Below are 24,736 nucleotides of genomic sequence, written 5' to 3' on the forward strand. Positions count from 1 at the left end.
ATGCTCTTCGCATTTAAACCTTATAAAATTCAATTCAACTGAAATATCGCGAAATATTTAAAGACAGCATATCTTTAGAATTTCCAACAGGCAGTCTTGCGAGAGAGATCAAAATGTTTTTTTGTTTTTCGTGCAGTGTTGCCATTGCTTACTTTGAAATCGGTGAGTTTTTCTATCAAAAATTCGTTAAAGTTTTACAAAATGTGAAATGGATAACAAGACAAATTCGAAATCAAAATTCGGGCTTCCAGGTGCCCATGTTCTGGTGGAGGATTACGTTATTCAAAATTGGATGGCTGTAGGTCCGTCGTTTATTCGCAGTGCGAGAAACATACTTATTTTCAAGCACATTCTCCTTTACTTAATTCCTTTTAAAATAATACAGTTCTATAATATTTTGTGGCCAACGCAAAATGCCGTTTCGAGATTAATAGCGCTTCTGATCTAACGCTTCTTTGGGCTAATCATAAAAGCAAAATTTTGGTTTTGAGTTCAGAGTTAAAATTCAGTAAAACTAAACGAATTATTTTAAATTAAAATAATAATGTTTAATAATTAGTGAAACTCAGTCTTTGGTGTTTATTACAAGGAAAAGATTCAGAAGATTTCGAAAGAAAAGGAAACTTTTTTCAGAAAGGAATTACTCTGCGCATCTTCTTTAATACCTCTTGATCTAAATACAACCAGATTAAAGAGTTTAATTTAAAAAAAAAAAAAAAAAAAAGCTGTTTAAGGTATCTGCCTACGTTCGGAGCACTTTTTTTTTTAAATATAGAATTCTGATGAAATATATATTTATTTAGACAAAATATGATATCAAATCATGAAAATAGGTAAATTTTTAGGAATATTTTCATAAATTTTTGAAATATATGCAATTTTATGCATATTTTTAGGAGAATTTAACACTTGCGTTAAATGTCGTATATTTTTTTCCACAGCATATATTTCTATTTTATTTATACTGTATACTACTACAACACTCATCTGTGTTATGAACTAAAATGTTTATGATATTTCTAAAATTTACTAAAATATGTGTAATTACATGAAAAAACACAGTTTTTTGTAAAATATTTCTTATCGTTTTATATAGAAATACTTATAAAACAATCAAATTAATAAATATAACTTAGATTGTAGCTTAAAACCTAGTAAATAATATAGAAAACACTATAGTAAAATTTAATAGAGATACCTTTAGAACATTTTGAGTAATTACATTTCTTGTATGTAAAAACACTAGAAAAATTAGTTTTCCAGAAAACGCATTTAAAGATTTCACATTAACAGAAAAACTGTTCTGTTGTATTTACACACTTAAAATTCTCCACATTTGTACATCACACCCTCCATATCTTTTATACTTAAGTAATTTTGATTTCCTATTTGATTTTAATTTTTTTCTGGCTGTTTTCGAAATGAGCGACGAATGACGTTTCGAGTTCTTTATTCTTTCGTTATCAATTCCAAAGTAATTTTTAATCATTTCTTGTCCAATTGATATGCCTAAATGTTCAAACACAGGAAGTAATCCAGGATACCCTGAATTAAAAATTAAAAGTGCTATATATGCACCCAGCAACATAGTCTTTATACCTAATCGCAATGTTGCCAGACCCAGTTCAAAAAACCGCAATGTTGCCAGTCCCAGTTCAAAACATTAAGGCAAATAATTATTGCCAGAAACAAAAAAAAAAGTACCCAGAATTAAAATGAAATTTTTTAGCACAATCTACACACAAACAGGTAAAAAAAACACGGATAACAACATCGTTTACCTTTAAGTTGAGCCTTTTAAATGGCACTTCCGGTCTTTCTGCTTTCACTTCCAGTGCAGTTAATTGGCTATATTTTCTCTTCTAATTATCACAAACGTAAAAATTAACCATTTTCGGAATCCTACAAAACTGACCTTTAAAATTGGGCAATTAACAAAAAATCGAATTTTTTCGCCGAAATCGTATTTTTAACATAACCTTAACAAAATTCTTAATGTTTATTTATATATAAATTTAAGATTAAGATCATCCTTTTCATTTTCTAGGTATCAACTACTTAAGAGTTTTTGCCTATATCTCTAGTAAGGCGGAAGCCGTTCACTTTTAGTTTAGATTAGTTAGGGGGCATTAGCACCGCGCCCGCAGGCGAAAATTGTCGAGGTGGCAAGTCATACGGGGAAGATATTCTTTATAGATGAATTAGATCACAGTAAAATATAACAATAAATGGTCGTAAAATTTTGAGAACGTGCTGGAGTAGTTTATCATACTGAGGAACTTAGTGGACTGAAATGAGCATGGATACCTGAGAGTAGCTAATGTACACGTGACTAAAAGTCGCAATCTGATTGGCAGAACATACAAATGTAGCAATTCACTTAGACTTTATAATTGACCGAGCTATTGCGAAGAGCAATGTTGCCGGTTTCAGAATTAAAGCCCAAAGGCACTTGACATAAAGAAATCCGGACCTGGAGAAAATCTCAGATGAGAAAACGGAGAAAAGGGGTAGAAGAGAAGTACCAAAAGGAGCAAGACAATCCAATCGGACAAGTTCGCAAAACGTGACGAGCGACCATAGCTTTCAAGGAGGACCCAAGGCAATGCAAATCAATGACAACAATATGAGAAGATACACTACAGCAATAGTTCCAATGACAAATTCAAATACAACTAAACAACCTCAATCAATAGTGCTAAATACAACACAATACAATACAACTGTACAACACAATTTTAATACAAATATTCAACGCAGTACACTACAGCAACTCAACAACAACCTAAGCAACCTATTTACAACACTACTATATCGTCACAATGCGAAAAATCTCACAGCATTAGTTTTATCAATCGCCAAGAATAATATTCAAGCTACAGAAGAACTTCAATCACAATCAGATGCATTGAATGTATAACATCAATTCACTTCATCGTGGAATATAAAATATAAATCACTTTTAAAAGAAAACGGTTGCTACCGGTGTATTTATTTATAAATAATAATAGCAGTTAACATTACCATAAACTTGCCAATACCATAATTGCATTTTCAAATTTAATAAGTCAGTTCTCAACAAATATTCGTAATTCACTGGAATAGACAAGACCAGATTGTAAAACCGAATGCTTTGTGGGCTCTTCCTAATATATGTCTCAACTGAAACGCTGTCTAGACAAAGCATAAAGGAAAACGACGGTTTCACCATACCGTTATTAGGATTCTGAAAGCTTTGAATGGCAGCACGAAATTCTTTTTAAACTTCTCAATACCGAGAAATAAAACAGAAAAACAATATATTGTTGCCAGAATTTTCTCAGTAAAGAAATGGAAATTGCTTGTCTTCAATAACTAGCTGCACAGAAACAAAATATTGGTATGCAAAAGCATTTTTAAATTCAGCCGGACACATTACGTTACAACAGCAATATTCTGGCAATAGTGATAATGAATGAATGAATTAAAAAGTTTGTTATTCTAAAATAATTCCAAGTTTCAGTTGTATAAAATAGCGTTTCTTTAGTAGAATGTAGACTTTTTAATGAGGATATTTCGTTTTTACTTCCTTGCGCAAAGCAAAGGAAGTATTAGAATCTTGAATTTCGGGTCACATACTTGAACTAAAATATCCATTTTGACCGCTGTGGAATCCATATGAACGATGTTTTTGCATGAAATCTGCATGTACAGACAGATTAAAGAATTTTTTTTCAAAAGAGATTGTAAAATGGGTTTAAAATGGATTCAGAAATTTTTTTCCTGATGCCTGTACCATACGTACGTACGTACGTATGTTTGCATGCATCTCGCTTAACTCAAAAACGAGTAGCCTCAGGGAGTTGAAATTTTATACATGAGACTGCTATAACATGTAGCTGTGCACCTCTCTTTTGGTTGCAATCGGCCATACCAAATACATATATATGTAAATTGATTGTAAAGGGACTTAAAGTTGGTTTGAAATGGATTCAGAATGATTTTTTCGTGGTGCCTGTACATACGTACGTGCGTATGCATGTATATCGTTTAACTCAAAACTAAGTAGCCTCAGAGCATAGAAATTTTATATATGAGACTGCTATAACATGTAGCTGGTCACCTCCCTTTTGGTGCAATCGGCCGTACCAAACATATGTATATAAGATATAAGAAAATACGATGGCTGCTTTAAGAAATAATTCGCGACCTCAAAATTAACTATTCTAGATTTTATGTCCTCCCCCCTAAATTCATCTGTTTTCCCAAATTCAAGATCTTTCCATATTACAAAAAATTAACCAACAGAGCTTAGATATAACGCCAACACTTTTGTTTATAATGCCAACACTGTTTTGCCGTCTAAAGATGCCTAGATTATAGCTTTACGATTGGATAAATGCCTTGTCTACTAAAAAGTGATTTCATGCGATTTATCATAGAATAAAGTTGCGTTTAGAAATGGCTACATTTGAAGGTGACTGTTTTTTTTTTTTTTTTTTTTTTTTTTTTTGCATCTCTCTCTCTACCTACGCAATAAAAATAACAGTTTAATTTTCATATCTGAGAATTACTTGAATATTTTAATACTTTAAATTTTATTTGTTAATTAGCCTTACTAGGCCTCCTTCTTTGCCAATGCCAATGATTTCAAATTACAGACTGCCCTATGGTTTAAAACCATTTACCTCCTCATCAGAATTAAATAAAGTGAGCAGAAATAAGAAAACTGCATAAGTTACTTTACTTAATGCAAGCTAGTGTGAGCCACATATGCTCGAGAAAGGTTAGGGATAGAGATAAACTGGTGTGGTGGTGTATTTAATTATGGCAAAGCTCACTAGGGCTATCTGCCTAAGGGGAGGGATGCCTTTCGTGGAGGACTTTCTAAGGGAAACTGGCTCGTATACACGTTACACATGGGGAAAACCACGAAAACGCCCATGCAGCCAGCCCGTTCGCGGGATTCGAACCTCAGACCGAACTACCAGTGTTCAGCGTCTTTACCACTCGGCCGCTGGTGGGCCTAGGATAGAGATAAAAATAAACAATTAGTAAAATGAAGTTTTATTTTTTATAATCATTTTACAAAATTTTAAACTTTTTTTGTAGTTTTATATTTTAAGATTTTTTTTTTTTTTTTGGTATTTTTCATAGTTTTTTATACACAGTACAAACACTAAAGCAAAAAAGAGGATAGGAAGTATTTTATGATTAATAGGTTCATTGGCATATAGCTCGATATAATAGTAGAAATATAGCAAGGTAATCACGAGAATATATTCAAAGCACAAGTAATTTCTGCGGGAAGATGTGATTTTTAAAATAACAGATGGATAATTATGTAAAAGGCCACTTTTCAGGTTGGTGTGAGCAAATTTTAGCGAAGATGGATAAGCTATTGGCATATTATGGCAGCGTAACAAGAGACGTCCTTCCTTCGTGGAAGTTGGGCTGGAACTTAAGTTGGAGGGGCGTGGTTTCGCATTTTAGCTGGTGGAAAGATGTATTCCCGGTCAATAATAGAGCGAGGACGCTTCTGTGAGCTGTGAATTGCAGGATCGTAGGTAAGCAGTTGTTGAAGCACGTGATTATCAATCTGTTCAATTTTGAGAAATAAATTTTGACTAAGTTTTCTGATTTCAACGTCAATGGATTTAATATTGAGATTCGAGTGAATCACATCTGAACGAACGTTTAGAATCATACTTAGGGTATTACTTTGAAAAGATCGAAGTTTTTTGAACTTTAATTCTTAAATGTTAATACTTAAATGTTAATTTCTAAGGGTACCACTTTATTGGAATTACTTTTGGTTTTGACTTTTACCCTTGCCTGCACGAATGACGAAACACGAATTGAATGATTAGAGAGTTAGGTTTGGAGGCAACTTCCCCTTGATAAGTCTGTCTCCTGCCTACTCTACGGTCATTCACATATGCATTTTTTAAAAAAAATGTTTAATTTAATTTTAATTTATTAAATTAGTAGATTTATTTTCATGGATAGATTTTGCACTTGATTTGCTTATGCTTCTGAATTTAAATGATATTGTAGATTAGTACGAGAATTAAATCTTTTACATGTTTGCACATTTTTTAAAATTATTTTAAATTATTTTGGCTTTTTTCCTTTTTTCAGAATTTAAATTTTTTTACTTTTATACGTATTTGTTAAGAATTTAAATTTGTTTAAATTTAAATTTCATTCCTTGCTACAATGGCGCAAAGAATATTTAATTAAATATGTATTTAAATTTAAAATTTTTTAATTAAATTCAATTTATTCTTATGAAACAATAGGTCTTAAAATAGATGTGTAGAGAAGAGTTTTGTTTTTGATTGACAGTTGGCTGTTACGAGCTAAAAGTGGGTAAAGTTGGGATCTGACTCCCTTTGCATTTTTGATCATATTATCAATTTGATGGTGACAGATTAATTTGGAATCAAGTATAGCACCAAGATACTTGTAAGAATTTGTCCAGAGAACATAATCGTTAAAGAACTTTAAGTTAATGGTAGGGTACGGGAGGGGGCTCGTTTAAAAATTATAGCAGCACATTTAGCGACATTTATTTTTTTTTTCCAAGTAATGAGCCAGTGGTCAAGGCTTGAGAGATAACTCTTAATATTACGAACCAATCTGTCCAGGTGTTTGTGTCTTGCTAGGATAGCTATGTCATCCGCATAGAGAGCTAGGGTGACACTGGGTGATTTTGGTGTATCATTAATAAATAAATAAATTGAACAAAGTTGGTCCTAAAGACAACCTTGCGCTACACCACTAAGGATTGAATGGGGAGTTGAAATGATAGAATTAACTCGTACAGAGAAAGATCTGTTAGTGAGATACGAGTTAATTATGGGAATTGAATGAGGCGAAAGATTACGTCGCATGAGCTTAATAATAATACCAATATGCCAAGTCCTATCAAATGCTTTGGCGATGTCAAGAAAAAGTGCGCCTGTATGCATTTTGCTACGAAACCCCTCATGAATGAACTCCACTGTCCTCAGCAGCTGGTGCGTAGTGCAGTGTTTTGCGCGGAATCTAAATTGTTCGTCAATAAGCACTTTTTGGTTCCGGAGAAAAAAATTCAGGAGTTTAATTAGCAAAAATTCATAAATCTTAGATAATGAAGAAAGGAGGCTGATAGGTCTGTAATTTTGAGGTTTTGAAAGGCACTGTCCAGGTTTTGGAATAGGCACTATAAGTGCGCGCTTTTGGCTTTGAGGAAAATAGCAATCTGGAATCTTTCTTTTCATATGCCCTTAGGCGATAGCGTATTTTGAATTTAGATGAAAGGTGTTCTGTCGTGAGCACCGCGTCCTAGAGACGAAAGGGAAAATGAAGGTGGCTAGGCCATGAGTTCGAGCTGGACTGTCTCCTCTCTATAGTTGTAAATCTCATTACTATCAGTAGCAAACGTTGATTCGTCGGGGCCAGTCACGCGAGTACGTTTCCTTCGGGAGAAGGAAACGGATGAAGAACTGAAGAACCGAATCCGTTTCCTTTCCTTTTCTTTCACAAATTTTGTCTTTTTTACTTTCTCGCTGAATTTCTGTTCAGTTTCTGCTCTGTCCATCACTGCAGATTTTACTAACTGGGGGAAATCTTCAGCTTTTCGAATAAATTCCTTTTTCTTTGGAGGGGCAGGTTTTCTTTCAAATCTCTTTCTGTATTCATCGGCCCTGCGATACATGGCTTCTCTTCTTGTTTTAGGATGCATAAATTGCTTCTATGCCCTTCGCCACATTTACAACATCTTTCTTTATTTGTGCAAAGATGCTGGGATTACTCCCACTCCTGACATCGGAGAAATATATGTGGACCATCAAATAATTTATAAGCATCACTAGGAAAAATAGATAATTGGTGGGTAAAAATTTAATCCTGCGATTAGAAATAGAATCCAACCCTGCAGACGTTTTAGGTTTGAGCTTACCGATATATTTGCTAACTTCGCTCATGGTTGTGTATTGTATGTTTCTCTGAAAGGGAGACGAAAGGAAACGTTCAACATCCTGTTGGAAGGTATTTGCGGTGTTAGCAAAAACTCCTTCATTATGTGGTGTAAATTGAGTTTGGAGACTATCAGCAATTAGTTCACTAGATCTGCTTTCTCCGTGTCTGTGTGAGCCATCGCTGCGTGTTTTGATAAAGACGGAATGTGAGTTTTAGGTTTGCGTAGCCTGGCTGATGCACGCCAAAAGCTGTTAATCATTGGTCGTTAAGGACTGCATGTATTCAGAGTATTGTGTTTGGAAGAATTGGTCACAAGACACATTGACTTCATTCTGGAAGACACGAAGTTGTAATTTTAAGCCAGGACTCCCATGCCTTTGCCAAAGTCTCCGTACCTTGTTCTTTTCACGAATTTCGTTTTTAATTCCTGAAGGAAGCTTACGAAAATTAGGTCTAAGGGTCGGTTTGGATACCTTTTTAAAGGTATCAGTAAGGGTTTTCGTTAATTGAGCAACTGCTTCATCAACATCAGAGCTGGACTTAATTTCAAGGGAGGGCAAATTTTTACTTTTAAGTTTTAATTTAAAGTAGTTCCAGTTGGTGGAGACTAGTGCCGGAGAATTTTGATCAAAAGTAGTATAGTTAAGGTCGATGAGCACGATATTGTGATCTGAGGTTAAACAACTTTCCACAGTCACATGAAAATCAAACGGAATATTCCGAAAAAGAGCCAAATCAATAATAAAAAGAGCTCTTCCTGCATCATAACGACTAGAGGAATTGGGCGCAATAATTTTGATTGGAGCGCACTGTGGCCATTTTAGAAGGCCACGCCCAGCAAGGTCGGATCTTCTGCAACGCCAATACTGGTGATGACAATTTAGGTCGCCAGCAATAATCATGTTATTAGAAATTCTGAGCAGTTTATTAAAATCTTCCACGCGTAATTTTCCTCCTGGGGGAAGGTAACCAGAGATCAAAACTAGAGAGGATGAATTTTGAATGAAAATTTCAACAATTGTCGCTTCGAGTTTGCTCAGATTAGGTGTTTCAGTCCTTTTATGAGAAATACTATTTTTGATATAAATACAAGTGTCATCATGAAATCTATTACGAATATCAGTAGCTTACCTGTCATTTTTATACATAGCATAATTTGCAAGCTTGGGAACTCTTCTTGGTTGGAGTTTGGTCTCTTGGACCAAAAGGATATTAAAGCCCTTCTCTGCTGCATAATCTCTGAATTCCTGAAATTTATTGGAAATGCGATTTGCATTCCAGGTGCATAGTTGCAGATTATTCAACCATTTCAAAGTAATTAATTTTAATGACTGCGGGAATCAGAGAATTGGAGAGTGACATAACTATAAAAAATGTAGTAGGAGGTGTCAGAACCAGGTGGAGCCACTCTGAGCTGAGGCAGAGCGTTTTTGAACGCCAAGAGAAGTTTCTTCTGGTCAATACCAGGTTGGTTATAGATTTGAATAATTTCCAAAAGGATATCGGTACAATTTAGCGTCGAATTAGCTCCTTGGGGGACCGAATAATTTGGAACAATGGGGGAGCAACCTGTTGCATACCCGTGAGGACCATAATTTGGAACAATGGGGGGGGAAGAGCAACCTGTTGCATACCTGTGAGGACACTGGAATATGAAACTCCGGGGTGAGCTAGATTTGCACTGGGGATAGTTGCAGCCAGTCGTGTAGCCTTACTGTTTTGTAAAATGTTGTTTGGGGAAGCATTAACGGAGAGGCTTGAACGAGTATTGGATTTTGATGAGGCATTCTTGGATCCAGGAAGTCTTGGATATTTGCGCCAGTTCGCCGCATGATCTCCAAGGCAGTTTGCACACTTATTTGGTTGATCAAAATGTTTAACACAGTCCCTTACTTTACTTTTAATTATGTTGCATTTTATTTATTATTGTTATACTTTGTATATATTCTTTACTATTTTTTAACTTTAAATGCTTTAGAACACGCAAACATGTCGGGAAAAGGGACAAATATCGTGAGATTTTTGTTAGTTTAAATTTGTTTAAGGAAACTTGAGTTCGATTGAAACCGTTTGGAGTCCCAATGGATTTGTTAGACGAAATATATTTGCATGGTCTACTTAATCAACTTGGTTCGAGGCTTCAAGCACTTTTCCCTTGACAAGTTCTGTTCAAAGCTTTAAACAGTGAAGATTAACAAAATCTGTTTGTACACGTTTTTCATTTTTCTTTAGTTTGAATAGGTTATTTTTTAAATATTTTAGAATTTACTTTATCACTCATATTACATAGTGTTTCTGGAAATTTGATAGGAAACTACAAATTTTTTTAACGGCTTTTATTAGGTTTCAAACTTGCTTTCTTCTTTAATTTCATTTTAAAAAATCATCAGCTAAAAGCGCCTTTTTTGAATAGCTTGGTCATTCGATGTTTAAATTCTTTTTTACTACTCTCTTACTTATATATAGATATATATATCCATTTTGTAACCGGGCTCGGTGAACTCAGATTTTTATTCTTATATGTTGGTAAAATGTGCATTTTTTGCTTTAAAAGTGATTGGGTTATGTTGTTCTTATGTTCCAGTTAAAGTTTTTATGCCTCTAGTTAATCTGCGTGCAACAGTTGTAGAATTATCAACAATTTAAAAGTGGCGTTAGGCCTAACGAGGCTGCCATTTAGTTACATTTGAAAGTCTTAGTAGACTAGTGAATTAAATCAGTTCTTGCACCAGGTTCAGTGTTTCTACCCAGTGCGACCAAAAGTGAAATTTAAATTTTGTGCACGAAAAAAAATTTGTTTTCATGCTTGCTGGCCGAAATGCTTGTTTTGGCGTAAAAACATTAATTTTAGTTGTAAAAACTATTCTTTAAACTGCTTTTAATTGCATTTGGTCTTTTACCTTTTTTTTTTTTTTTTACAATTTTTAATGACGACAATCTGACGATATGTATTTTGCCTTGCCTCGAAGTGAGAATTGAATTAACTGAATGGCAAATATATTGCTAATAAAATTAGTGAAAATAATTCGAAATGAAATGAAGCGGAAAATATGTGTAATTTAATAGGCCGTACAAGGAAGGCACGTGGTGCAACATGTAGTAACATTAAAACTGAGACTTTTTCGTGCAACAAATATTAGCCTTTGTCGCAATAAGTATTAGGCTTTATCTCTCATAAATGTTTAAGAAAATCTGTGATAAGCCTTTACTAACTTTTAAACAAATGAATTCAGCTTATACTGCCAAATCCTTCGGAAATTTAGTTTTTCAGATTTCAGATTTGTTCATCAAATGCTTCTGACGTGGAAACAGGTTTCGAGTCGATGATGCCATGGATTTTTAAAATTATACTTGCAGTTTGAGATTGCAATTATTGTGGAAGAAAGATATAACCAGATTCTTACTGACCAGATTTTTTGTGTGCGTTTCCGTTATATACGTTTTAAAACCTGCAAAATGTTACTTCCCAAATTACTTGTTACAAGATTGTTTTTTTTAAATGAAACTGTTTTGCCAGGTTTAAGCAGAGCGGTGGATAAGCTGCCGTTTTGTATTTAAATTGTTTTTTCTTACTTGCTGGTGACCGTAAAAATTGTAGAGAATGTAATTCAAATATTTGATTTGGAGGTGTGTGCGTCGATGACTCAACACTTGGATGTAAAGTTGATAGAATTTTAATGAAACACTAAAAATCTTATCTAGGGTTGTGTTCTCAAGAATATGGGTAAAGGCACATTCTTCAAGAGAAACAAAATTAATAGTTTGAAAATTTTAAAATTTCCAAAAGAAATGATTTAGACTTTAGAAAGCTGAATTTTACGTTTCATTCACGACCACTTTCTAAAGCCTCACGGGAGGGGTTCATCAGCCTTTATATAACAGAAACTGCTTTCTACTAAAATTTGAAATGTTAAAGCGTATTTAAGTCTAACATGTTAAGAATTAACACAGTTTTGTTTACAAATTTTCAACATTTTTTAACTTTATGTAGATCCATCTTATTTCCTCTTGTGATTCGAAATAGATTAAATTACCAGAGTTCAGAGCAAATTTTCCCGTCGGCTTCTGGTGAGGCCTCCACTGTAAGCAAAAAGACTAAAATGTAAAAAGAAAAATAAAATCTGAATGCTTTCAGATTTTACATTACGCCCAAAGTGGCATTTTTTAACGTTTTGTGTGTTACCTTTATTTATTAAATATGTTCTTCGCGCTTAAACCATAAAACTCATTTCAACAGCAAAATCACAAAATATTTAACAGAGCATATCTTTAGAATTTCTGATATACAGTCTCGCGTGCTGAAGATAAAAATGAATTTTTTGAATAGAATTCAATTCAGCAGCAATATCGCAAAATAATTTTAAAATGATCCTATCTTTAAAATTTTCGGTACAGAGTCTCGCGTCCTGGAGGCAATTTTTTTTTTTTTTTTTTTTTTTCGTGTATGTGTGTGTGTGTGTGTGTGTGTGTCCGTAGAATGTTGCCATTGCTCTCTCAGAAATCGTTGAGTTTGTGTTAATCAAAAATTGGTTAAACTGTTACAAAATATGAAATTGATAATAAAACAAATTATAAATTAGGGCTCACACATGACCATATTCGGGAGGAAATGTACGTTATTCAAAATTTCGTGGCTCTAAGTACCGTCGTTTTATCACGATGCGAGAAACATATAAATTCATGCAGATTCTTCATTATTTAATTCCTTTAAATATAATACTGGGCTCTAATATTTGGTGGCAACAGTTTGAAACATGAACCGACATTTAAAGTTTTCAACGCAAAATGCCAAAACGAAATTAACATCCCTTCTGGACTAACGCCTTTTGGGCTAAAGGAATGGGAAAGCTTTCAGATTTTATATTACGCCCAAAGGGAAAAGTTTTTTTAACGATTTTTGTGTTACATTATTTATTAAATGTCATGTTCTCCGAACTTAAAACTATAAAATTCAATTTCACAGCAATATCACAAAATATATAAAAAGAGCGTACGTTTAGAATTTCCGATACACAGTCTCGGGTGCTTGCTAAGATAAAATGTTTTTTTTTTCTTTTTTTTTTTTCTTTTTTTTTTTTTTTCGTACAATTTTGCCATTACTCGCTTTGAAATCGTTGAGTTTGTCAATCAAAAATTCGTTAAAGCTTTACAAAATATGAAACAGATAATAAAACAAACTCCAAATTTTAAATTTAGGCACCCAGATGCACATATTCGAGTGAATGATTATGCTATTCAAAGTTTGACGGGTCTAGGTACCATTGTTTTATCATAGTGTCAGAAACATATATGCATTTATTCAGATTCTTCATTATTTAATTTCTTTAAATATAATGGAGGCTCTAACATTTGGTGGCAACAATTTGAAAAGAGATGCTCTATTTATAGTTTTTCAACGCAAAGTGCCAAAACGAAATTAATAGCTCTTCTGGGCTAACGCCCTTTTGACTAAAAACTTGTAAAAGGCAGTAAAATGTAATTTTCCATGTACTATAGCAATGAAAGAAGCTGAAAATTTAGTCTGGCCAATAATGAAAGAAAGAGAAGCTTCTGATACTATGATACGCGTTTGAATACAGGCATTCAGCAATATGGCATAGATGCTTCTTTCTGTCTGATGCTTTAATTGAAGTATAATATTTTTTTTAAATTTTTCTAATCATTAAACTCTTAAACAGTGTTCCAAATTAAGGATGAATGTCATAATTACTATAAATGTGTCATACTTTACATTTTTGTCAAACACGCTGAAGCACGAATGTTTAAAATATTTTAATAAACTCCAATTCCATTTAATCTAAAAAGTAAATGATCTCTGAAACATAATAATCTTTTTTAATATATTATACAAACTTATCGTTCACATTAAAAATGCACAAATCCAATTAAGTAAATAAATTAAAAATAGCAGTCTCGCACTTCAAAGAAATATCGCATTTCTTTTAAAACTAAAACTCGTCTCTAACAGGCCCACCAGCGGCCGAGCGGTAAAGTCGCTGAACACTGGTAGTTCGGTCCGAGGTTCGAATCCCGCGAACGGGCTGGCTGCATGGGTGTTTTCGTGGTTTTCCCCATGTGTAACGTGTATACGAGCCAGTTTCCCTTAGAAAGTCCTCCACGAAAGGCATCCCTCCTCTTAGGCAGATAGCCCTAGTGTGCTTTGCCATAATTAAATACACCGATACACCGTCTCTAACAGAATTTCAATATTAAAGGTTGTGGAATTTATTTCTAAAGGTAAATAAAAGATATTTCGTCTTCTCTATTGAATATTCTCTCACGCTTATCTTTGTTTGAAAAGGATAGGAGTTTTTTCACAAACTAAAAACAACAAAGATCTCTTCGATATGTTAAAATTCAAACATGACATTTAAATATAATTATCACTTAAGCTACATTAATTTATAATTATAAATTTTCAGGCGTTATGTCTGCAACAATGTTTAAAAAATCATATCATTCCGTTGCATAGATGTTTATTATTATTAAACTAGTTATTAGCATTTAAAATTAATTGGAGCTAGCTAAATTTCTAAAGAATTTTTCGAGTTATATTAAACGTTTAAAATTAAGAACAAATTAATTAAAAAAATAAGAAAATCTAAAAGCTTTCAGACTTTATACTACGAGAAAGAGGCGTTTTTTTACTTCCTTGTGCGAAATAATAGAAGTATAGTAATAGCCAAACATTTCGGGTATTCCACCGAAAATATTCATTTTGACCGCTCTCGATTCCATCTGAGCGAAGCTTTTGCGTTACATCTGTACGTACAGTATAAAGGCCTCTTTTTCACAAAACGGGTTTGAAAGGCATTTAAAATGGATTCAGAAGAAAATTTTGTGACGTCTGTACGTACGTACGTATATATCTCGATTAACTCAGTAACGCTGAAATTTTGTATATGGGACTGCTGTAACATGTAGTTGTGCATCTCCCTTTTTTTATTGCAATCGGCCGCATCAAAAGTGTGTATATGTATACCCACTCATATATATGAGAAAGGTCAACCGATCAATGACGATAATTACTTAGTTTATTAATTTAAAAAGTTTCCATTGCTATTTTTTAAGATTTAATTTCAAGTACCTTTAAAAATATTATTTTCTTGATTAACTTTCAATGCTTACAGGTTACTTCCTACAGATACATTCTACGCCCACACTTTATATTAGGAGATGGTATAATCAATATTACTTTAGTAAATAAATTATTATTATCTTACAAGTATTTGGAAATTAATTTCGATTTCAATGAATTTCATTTAATTAATTCAATCTTTCATATATCCCCACTCATATATATATATTTATTTATATATACATATATATACTCGGCTCTATGAGCTCAATTTCTTATATGTTGGTGTTGTTCTTATATCCTGGTTAAAGTTTCTATGCCTTTAATAAATCTGCGTGTAATAGTTGTAGAATTATCAACAATTTAAAAGTTTTTTTAAGTTCCTCTAAGCCTAACAACGCCGCCATTTGTTAAAATTGAAACTTAGTAGCATAGTGAGTTAAGTCAGTTTCCTCGCCAACTTCAGTATCTTTTTCCCTAGTGGGGCCAAAAGTTTTGTGCAGCTAAAAATCTGTCTCTCTGCGTAATTTTAATTTAATTTTGATTGTAAATTTTCAGTGTTGTTTTTAACGGTTTTGATGTTTTAGGTTTTTCTGTATTTTACAATTTTTAATGAAACTATTTTGAATTTTTATGTATTTTTCTCTTGCCGCAAAGTGATTGATTGAATGAAAAACATATTTCTGATCAAATTCAGGAAAATGAGTTTAAATGAAATGCAGCAAAAAATGTGCATAATTTTAGAAGCCGTACAAGGAAGTCAATGTTGTGTCCATGTCACATTTATACTCCTTTCGAGAGCATTTGGGATAAAAATGTTTAAAAACAGCATATCTTTAGAAATTTCGTAGACAGTCTCACTCGCTGGAGATAAAAATATTTCATTCCGTACAATGTGTTGCCAGTGCTCGCTTTGAAATGCCTGAAATTTTTAATCAGAAATTCATTAAAATTTAAAAAATATGAAATAGATACTAAAAGAAATTCAAAATTCAACATTAGGGCTTCCAGATGCCCATATTCGGGTGGAGGACTACATTATTCAGAATATTTCTCGAGTTCACCTAGTGATTAATAATAATAAGGATGAAGAATTATGTATGTTGCTTTTAAATTGCTGAGCTAGTGTTGCTTATGCCCAACTGCGGCAAGATAGCTTCCTCGCAAAGCGATTTTAAGGTTGCTAGAAAGACGCAGGGAAAGGCAAGGTTGCCAGACGTGGCGCGAAATCATGTCATATTTGGCGACAAAATTGGCGATATGCCATAGACGGAGTGAAAACATTCTAGAACGCATGCTTAGCGTTTTCCCTCTGGAATGTTCTCGAAGGTAGATTAAGAGCTATATATACCCTGCCTATACGCGGAAAGAGGGATATCTTGAGTTCAGTAGTAAATGTCAGAAATTAGCTTGAGAGTGACCGAACTGAGTCGGGAGCTGCACTTTAGTGCTTTGTCGTTAAAATGTCTTCACCGTTATAGCGTTACAGACTGAAGGCTGTGTTGCTGATTGTTTCAGCGCATTTGTCATAGCTTTTGACGACTGTAAACCTGTTTTTCGAACTACAGTCGAATAAATTGTGTTTTGATTCTTCATCAAGTGTTATCATCAATCACTCATAATCCACGAACCTGTAGAACGTAGCAATATAAAATATGAAAAAAAAAATTTTTTTTTAATCTTACACTTCGCCAATGGACAACGCACTGGTGCGTCGAAGGTAAAAATACTGTACTTCGGAGGCATATTTCTATTAAATAGCTGAGTTTGTTAATTAATTTTAAAGACAAATGTATTGCGCTTTTGTCAGAGACAGCGAATTTCTTTTAAATTGCCGAATTTAATCAAAACGGCATTAAATCCGGTCAAAATATGAAATAAATAAAAGTAACGAACTCGAAATTTAAAATTCGCGCATTCAGGTGCTGGACGGCTGGACGACTGTGTTTTTCAAAATTTGGTGGCCGAGATTTCTACCTATTTTCCATACGTACAGATTTTTCGTTATTTATTAAAAGGGGTTACTGATAGGTTGAGTGTGAAAGATATATTAGATTTCATGTTCTGCCTAATGGCAACATTGTGAAAACCGATCATGCGTGAGTCCTGTATTTGGCGCAGTCCCAGCACTTACTAAAATAAATGATTGTATATATATTGTGCAATAACGTAATGTTACAAATGCAGTCGTGTTATTGTGAAGACCTTTCAATGTTAAGTACATTTTAATGTTAAATCATTAAACAAATATGATTGAATATTTTCGATGCATTAATAAACAATGACACAAATAAATTTAAGATATTGTTACGAAATGTACAGGAGCAGTGAGAAAACTTCCCCGCAAAGCAGTTTTAGGGTTGCCATAAAATAGCAAGGGAAAGCAGGGTTGGCACATTGGGCGAGAAATCCCCCATTTGGCGATATTTGGCAACAAAATCGGCGATATACTATGGACGGATGGAGAACCTTCTGGAACGAATTCTTACCGGTTTAGCCCAGAATGTTCTCGAATACAAGCCGAAAGCTATATAAACCCCTCTGGTCCGCAGTCAGTTAGTGTGTGTGCCTCGTCTAGAGTGCAAGTTAGTTGGTGTCTCGTCTAGCGAGTCAGTCCGTGCGGAGTCGATCGAGTTCACAGCCGGGCAGCGAGTGCCGAGTGGGTCGTCGAGTTCACCGAAGGAGTCTCCTAGTGTATTGCGGTTAGTGCATCGTCGAGACAGCGTGTTGAGCTCCGGAAACGACTGAACCAAAGAGTCGCGAGCCGTGCTCTGGGTGTCGTCATGTGCATCGCGAGTCGTAGCGTGGAGAGTCTCGAGAGTGCGTGGAGTTCCGAGAACGACCGAGCAGAGGCGGGAGCTGTACTCTGGTGCTTTGCAGTGAAGCTGTCTCCACCGTGATAGCCTGATAACCTGAAGGCTGTGTCGCTGATCTTGTCAGCGTGTTTATAGTAGTTCATCGACGACTGTAAAACGTGTTTTGGAGCTGCCCTGACAATACTGGTAAATAAAGCGTGTTTCGATACTTCATGAGGTGTCGTCGTTATTCACTCCAAATCTACGAACCCCATACGAACGTGAAGGAAGAAAATAACGTAACAACTGGTGTCAGAAAAGAAAAAAAAGCAGCAATATATTTGAAAAAAAAAATCATAATTCTTATCAAAAGAAATGTAACAAAACGCTAGGTTTTCCTCAAAGATATTCGTACAATATTACACAATATCACACACATATCATAATATCACTCAGTAGTTATATCTTAAACTACTAAAACTTTAAGTAGAACGCAATCCAAAGCGCAGAGAAAGTTAATCCGACCTCATCGAGTATCCGCTACAATTAACAAAAATAGTTATCTAAACAACTGAACTGAGATGTTTCTCTCCGGCTTTTTAAGCTTTTTAATCAGGCACGAAAATGTTTTGGTAGCGTAGAATTACGGTCACAGCTAACACAGCAGTCAATTACATTTATTCAGTTTAAATATAAATTACGAGATGTCTATTTATTAAATTTTACTTTTTCGGCGTAGCTTTCTCTTAAAACTCGTCACGCGCTGCATTGGACAGGGAAATAAAACAATTTTTATTATAACTCTACTAAAAATAAATAACTAAATACAAAAATCGTAACAATATTTTCAAGGCAGCAACAAACATGGCAAATGATTTTCTGCAGACCTGCTATTTTCTAAACTTGTTTGTGTTACATCGTTGTTTTATTTCTTGCAGGTGGCATCAAAAGGCGAATCTCACAGCACTCGACATGCCTCCAAAGCTGCGAATGAGGCAAAAAATAGCTACAAGAAGTTGGTTCCTTGTGAGTATATCTTACGTAATGTATTTGATTGCAAATTTAATTTGACTTAATAATGACACAGAGGTGATGTTTGGAAATAATGATCATTTTTAATTGATACTTATAATTAATTTTTTATATATTAATATATGTTGAAAATATACCTAAGAAAAAAATCTGAAAGATTTCAGATTTTAACGGCCGTCCAAAAGGGTTTGTTAAGGTTTTTTATACTCTCACTCTACCAGTCTGCTATCACATTCACTCCTACTAACCCTTTTTATTCTGATTATTTAGTTTTATTTATTTTATTAAGCATTTTTTCCTTCGTATTTCTGCCATATACAACAGCAAATTTACGAAAATTTGGTACTATTCCGTTTTGAGGACCGTAAAATTGCTGCGAAAATGTATGCGCAAAAGCGCCAAATCTAGCAAACGCGCCCATTTAACAGCGCGCCAAATCTAGCGTATGCGCTGATTTCAGATTGCGTAAGTTTAGATAGTTCTATATTTCTTAAGACGGAATTGAAATATTAGTTTAATTTTTAAATCCTTTTTTGATTTTAAAGCCTTTTTGATATCCTATTTGATTTAACAATTTCGGAATTGCCTATGACGAAAAGTCTGCAATGGAATTTTTTCAAAGAAAAGGCATCATTCATTATAGAAAATTATGTTTGAACAATCAACGAGATGAAATAATGCTTTAGCGATAACTCGGTAGCGAAATAGCGATGTAGGAATCCATTCAGTTATGTTTAGCCTTTTTAATATAAATTATAATAATGATCTGAAATAGTTATTTACTCTTATGCTTTCATTATGTTTAGCCTTTTTTGTATAAATTATAATAATAAAAAAGTATTATATGAAATTAACCTTTCATCTAAATTAAAACAATAATCTTAAATAGTTATTTAAATAGCTTTAGGGTTGCTACAATTATTTTTGGCAGCAATGGCATCAACAATTAGTTTGGCGATTTTTTACGGTCCTCAAAACGGAGTAGTACCGTAAATTTTAACAGCAGCATAACGATATACGTTTAGAATTCCCGACGTGACATTAAGTGTTAGCATACTTTTTTTTTTTGTTTGTTTGTTTTGTTTTGTTTTTTCCCAGTCTTTTTTTAGTTTTTCATATCAATGTTCAGATTTCTGACTAAGACGGCTTTACAAAACTTTATTTTGTCTTTTTACTATTAAAGTTTCGTGTGTTTATTTTATTTATTAAATATCATATCACATTCTTTGCGTTTACGCCACGTGAAATTCGATTCAACAGCAAAATCACAAAATATTTAAAAGCAGCATATCTTTAGAATCTCTGGCAAACAGTATCGCGTGCTGGAGATACAAATATTTTATGCCGTACAGTGTTACCACTGCTCACTTTCAAATCGTTGAGTTTGTTAATCAAAAATTCGCCAGAGGTTTCCTGAATTTGAAACAGATAATAAAACAAATTCGAAATTAAAAATTCGGGCTTTCAGGTGAACATTTTCGGGGAAGTTCAAATTTGATGGCTCTAGGTAATGTTGTTTTTCAAAATGCCAGAAACATACATGCATTCGTATTTTTCATTATTTAATGTCTTTATATACAATTCAGGACGCTAATACTTGAAGGCAACAATATGAAAAGTGATACAACGCATTTAAGTGTTTCGACTCAAATTGTCCTTTCAAGATTAATATGCCGTTTGTAACTAACGTCTCTTTTGGACTAACAAGAAGTTTATTCCTTAATCCGCAGAGCATTTTAGTCAAAATTCTAATTCCTCAAATTGTGAGGAAAATATAAATAATGATATGATACAAGTTAGCAATACAAATTTCATTTTGTTATAACGGAATTCATTCATCTGATTTTGAATAGTTAAATAAAACCTTTGCTTTATTCATTACAAAATTATACCTGAAATTTATTTGAAAATATACTGCCGGCCATTAAAATTGCAACACCGTGAAGGAAAACCAATACAAAAAAGTTATTTATTGAACGTAAACAGTATGGCATGAACAAAAAATGATTCAATTTGTAAGCATTTTGGAGGTTCACAGGCGTTCGAAATTAGTAGGAACAGCTGCTAGGAGTGGCAGCTGAAACAGCCCTATCCCATTAGGCATGGAGTCAAACTGGGCTTAGTGCCAGAAATGGGCAATCATTCCATGCTGCTTCAAGTGTATGCCACACTTCATCAACGGAATTAGTTGGAGAGGAATGGCGAGCCAGTCTCTCAGCAACCCATGACCAGATGTTTTCAATGGGTGACAGATCTGGAGACCGTGCAGGTCAGGGCAGCAATCGAATACCCTTTGTATCGAGGAAGGGCAGAACACGACGTACAACATGTGGTCTTGCATTATCTTGTTGAAGCATGCCGTTTGGGGCGCTCGAAGATAGGGCACAACCACTGGGCGTAAGATGTCAGAAATGTACCCATCTGCGTTGAAATTATCGTCGATCCGAACTAGAGATGTGCGTGTCGTGTACCCAATGGCTAACCAAACGATCACATCAGGTACAGGGCTCCTATGCCGATATCGAATGCAAGCAGGAGATGTGCGGTCTCCTCGGACATTCCAGACACGCATGCAATCATCAGAATACCGCACATAGAACCGGGACTCGTTCGAAAAAGCGACATTTTGCCACTCCTGTACCCAGCTTTGTTGTTTGGCGCATCAGAGTCGACGTCTCTCTATATGCTGCATTGTCAAGGGATGCCGAAGTGATGGTCCCCCTGCTGATAGCCCACGCTGCTGCAAACGTCGACGCACCTTACGAGCTGATACTGGGCGTGTCGCAAACATATCCATTTCCTGACTAATGGTCCTTGATGTGGTCGTACGGTTTTGCAGAACTGACCTCACAATATATCTGTCCTCTCAGGCGTTAGTCACGAGAAGGCGTTGGATTTCAATATGACCCTCAGAAATCCATTTATTCCATATTCGGATGACAATGGTTGGATGTCGACCAGTGCGATCGGCGATATCACGGAACGATTATCTGCACTTTCGACAGGCAACGATCCTGCCTCTATCGAATTTCGAAACTTGCTGGTAAGTATTTCTTCTTCTTATGCGAGGCATAACGCGATATTCTAAGCAAATTCCAACCTTACACCTTTCCCAATGAGAAATCCACTGCACAACTTTTCTTTTATGCCGTACTTCAGACGACTTTTCTCCCTATTGCGTCGTCTAAATGAGCTGAAATACTATGTGATTTTGACGTTCATCTGAGCATTCCTTCCTGGTGCTGCAATTTTAATGGCCAGCAGTGTTAATTTAAACGCCTTTAATGGGAGCAATGGAAGGAAAGTTAAAAAGATTCTTGCGACACACTTTTTTCAGAGAAATTAACGCTTAACAAAACTGGATATTCTCTTCTGAAACTATGGCAGTGCTTTAAATGTCGTCTGCCTTTATGTGGCAACGATTAGATAATTCTTCAAATGATATAAATTTTGTGGATTCTGAGTTATAATATGAACGAAATATAACGCTGTTATGTGAACCTAGTGCCGGAGTGTCGCTATGGTAAACAAATATAGTGAATTTTAAAGAGTGTATTTATTCTATTGTGTTTATGCGTTATCGAAGAAGCAAGTTTAATTCAATCCAATAAGTTTTTAAAAAATGCAAGAAAAAGTGTGTATAATTTAATACTCCATACAAGGAAGTCATGTGTTGTACACATCAGATTTTTTGTTTTAAAAATGACTGAATTATGTTTTTCTTGTTGTCTGGTTAAGATTTTTATGCTTTTAGGTAATTTTCATACAATGGTTGTAGAATTAGCAACAATTTAAATGTTATTTAATTGCGGCTAAGCCTAATTTTTTTACCGTAGCAGCCATATTTGTTTACGTTCGAAATTTAGCAGAATAGGGAATTAAGTCAGTTTCTGGATCTTTAGGGTCTTTTCGCCGAGTGGGACCAAAAGTAAACTTTCAATTTTGTGCACGGAAAAATATGCCTTCTTGCCCGCTGACCGAATTGCTTGTTTTTGCGTAAATACTCTAATTTGAATTGTAAAAATTGTTTCAACTGTATTTGATATTTTATGCTTTCCTATGTATTTCAATTTTTAATGAATATATTTTGAGGTTTTATGTATTTGTGCCATGCCACGAAGTGAGAACTAAAGTTATTGAATGAGAAACCTATCTCTTATGAAATTCAAGAAAATAAGTTTAAATGAAATGCAGCAAAAATGCATATAATTTAATATTCCGTACCATCTCGTGTCTGCATCAGATTTTTTATTTCAGTGATATAAATCTATTAGGAGAATTCCTAAAACTTCGAATTTTGCTGCTTTCTACTTTTTTCAGGCATAGAAAACGAGGATGAAATAAAACCCAATTCTGAATAAGAAAAGGAGCAGTGGTCAACAAAATCTTATTCTGCGAGATCAGCGTTTTTATTTAGAAAAATTTCAATAAATCTATGTTTAAGTGCTGTAAAATTTTCTGCAGAATTTAACGGAAGATTTGATGTATCAGTTTCTCCTGAAGCACTCGGTTGAATGAAGAATTGTTACATCAGCAGGATATCACTCAGCAATAAAACAATTTTTTGTAAATAAGACAAATAAAGGAAAAAACTCAGTTTTTTTTATTTGCGAAATTAATGAAAAAATAGAGCTATAGCATATTGGGATCAGGTGACCTTTACAGCTGAGATTATAAAATAGTGTTCAGATTTTTATTTGTTTGTGTCAAAGAGGTTAGAGTAAATGGAGTAAGCCTTCCTCATATATCCCGTGCAAAGAAGCCATGAAACGTCACGGTATGACCTCACGACACCTAGTTGGTTTTGTTTACATTCTAATCGGTGTTGTCGACATGTTAGCAATTCATTAACCCACTCTAATTTTAATACTTAACATAAATGATTTTCGTCTTAATATGTAGAAAAATCACAAGTATTGCAAATAATTGTTTCATACTTTGATACTGTTGGATAGGCCTGCGTCAACAGGAACTTTATCCCGCTATTACAGGCACTTCAGATACTCCAATTAGGGGAAACCTCACACGGGTTACCTCAGATGTGGTCATTGATATGTGGAATGATTGTGTACAGTAATATTTCAGGGCCTGACCTGAGAAATATTGTGCGATTTGAAGCACTATGTGATACGAGTATATTAGATGGATCTTACTTGATGAAGTCACATGGGCAGGAGCCATTTGCAATAGACCTCTCCAATCAGGCTGTAACATTGCATATTCGCTTCAAGACGAAGTGGAAATTTTTGCAGAATATCTTGAAGAACAATTTACTCCTAACATGGACCCTAGGGATCCTACTTTTAAAAATACTCTTGAAAGTTATGTGCATTCATGGCTCTATTCTCCTACTGCTCACAATCTAAGTTTGCAACTCCTCTAGAAGTTACTAACATCATTCGTTACCTTAATGTTAGAAAAGCTCCTGGAAAAGACCAAATTTCCGAGATCTCCCGAGAAATATGATTAGTAAACTTGCTAGTATTTTAAATGCCTGTCTTAATCTAAATTACTTTCCTGATTCTTGGAAGTAAGCTAATTTTTTTTTGTGCCTAAACCAGGCAAAGATGTTTCTAAGCCAGGTGGATATAGACCAATTAGCTTGTTATCTAACTTAGGAAAAATCTATGAACGTCTCATCCTCAAAAGATTATAACCTTACTTGCATCTTCTTCCAAACGACCAATGCGGATTTCGTAAAAATCTTAGCACTACTCATCAATGTGTCAGGATTCTGGGATTCATCGGTTCTGCGTTGCATAGCAAGCAAAGTGTTGCGCTCCTTATGCCGGACGTGGCAAACGCCTTTGACCGCGTCTGGCATGAGGTGTTCGTTTTCAAGCTCATCAACCTTGGATTACCTAGAAAATTGATCCTCCGGATTTAT

The 24,736-nt window shown here is 34.5% G+C and overlaps 1 protein-coding gene across 1 annotated transcript in view; it reads left to right on the forward strand.

Annotated features, from left to right (window-relative positions):
* Ptp36E (protein tyrosine phosphatase 36E) overlaps positions 1 to 24,736 on the forward strand; it is a 304,097-nt gene that overhangs the window by 144,257 nt on the left and 135,104 nt on the right. The window contains exon 2 of the mRNA XM_085827038.1: positions 18,756 to 18,843. Within this exon, the coding sequence (XP_085683164.1) occupies positions 18,756 to 18,843 (88 nt within the window). The remainder of the gene's footprint in view (positions 1 to 18,755; positions 18,844 to 24,736) is intronic.

The sequence above is a fragment of the Stegodyphus dumicola genome, chromosome 11 (assembly GCF_044657685.1).
Source record: "Stegodyphus dumicola isolate Sdum_Otavi_A_Nest chromosome 11, ASM4465768v1".
Taxonomy (NCBI): Eukaryota; Metazoa; Arthropoda; class Arachnida; order Araneae; family Eresidae; genus Stegodyphus; species Stegodyphus dumicola.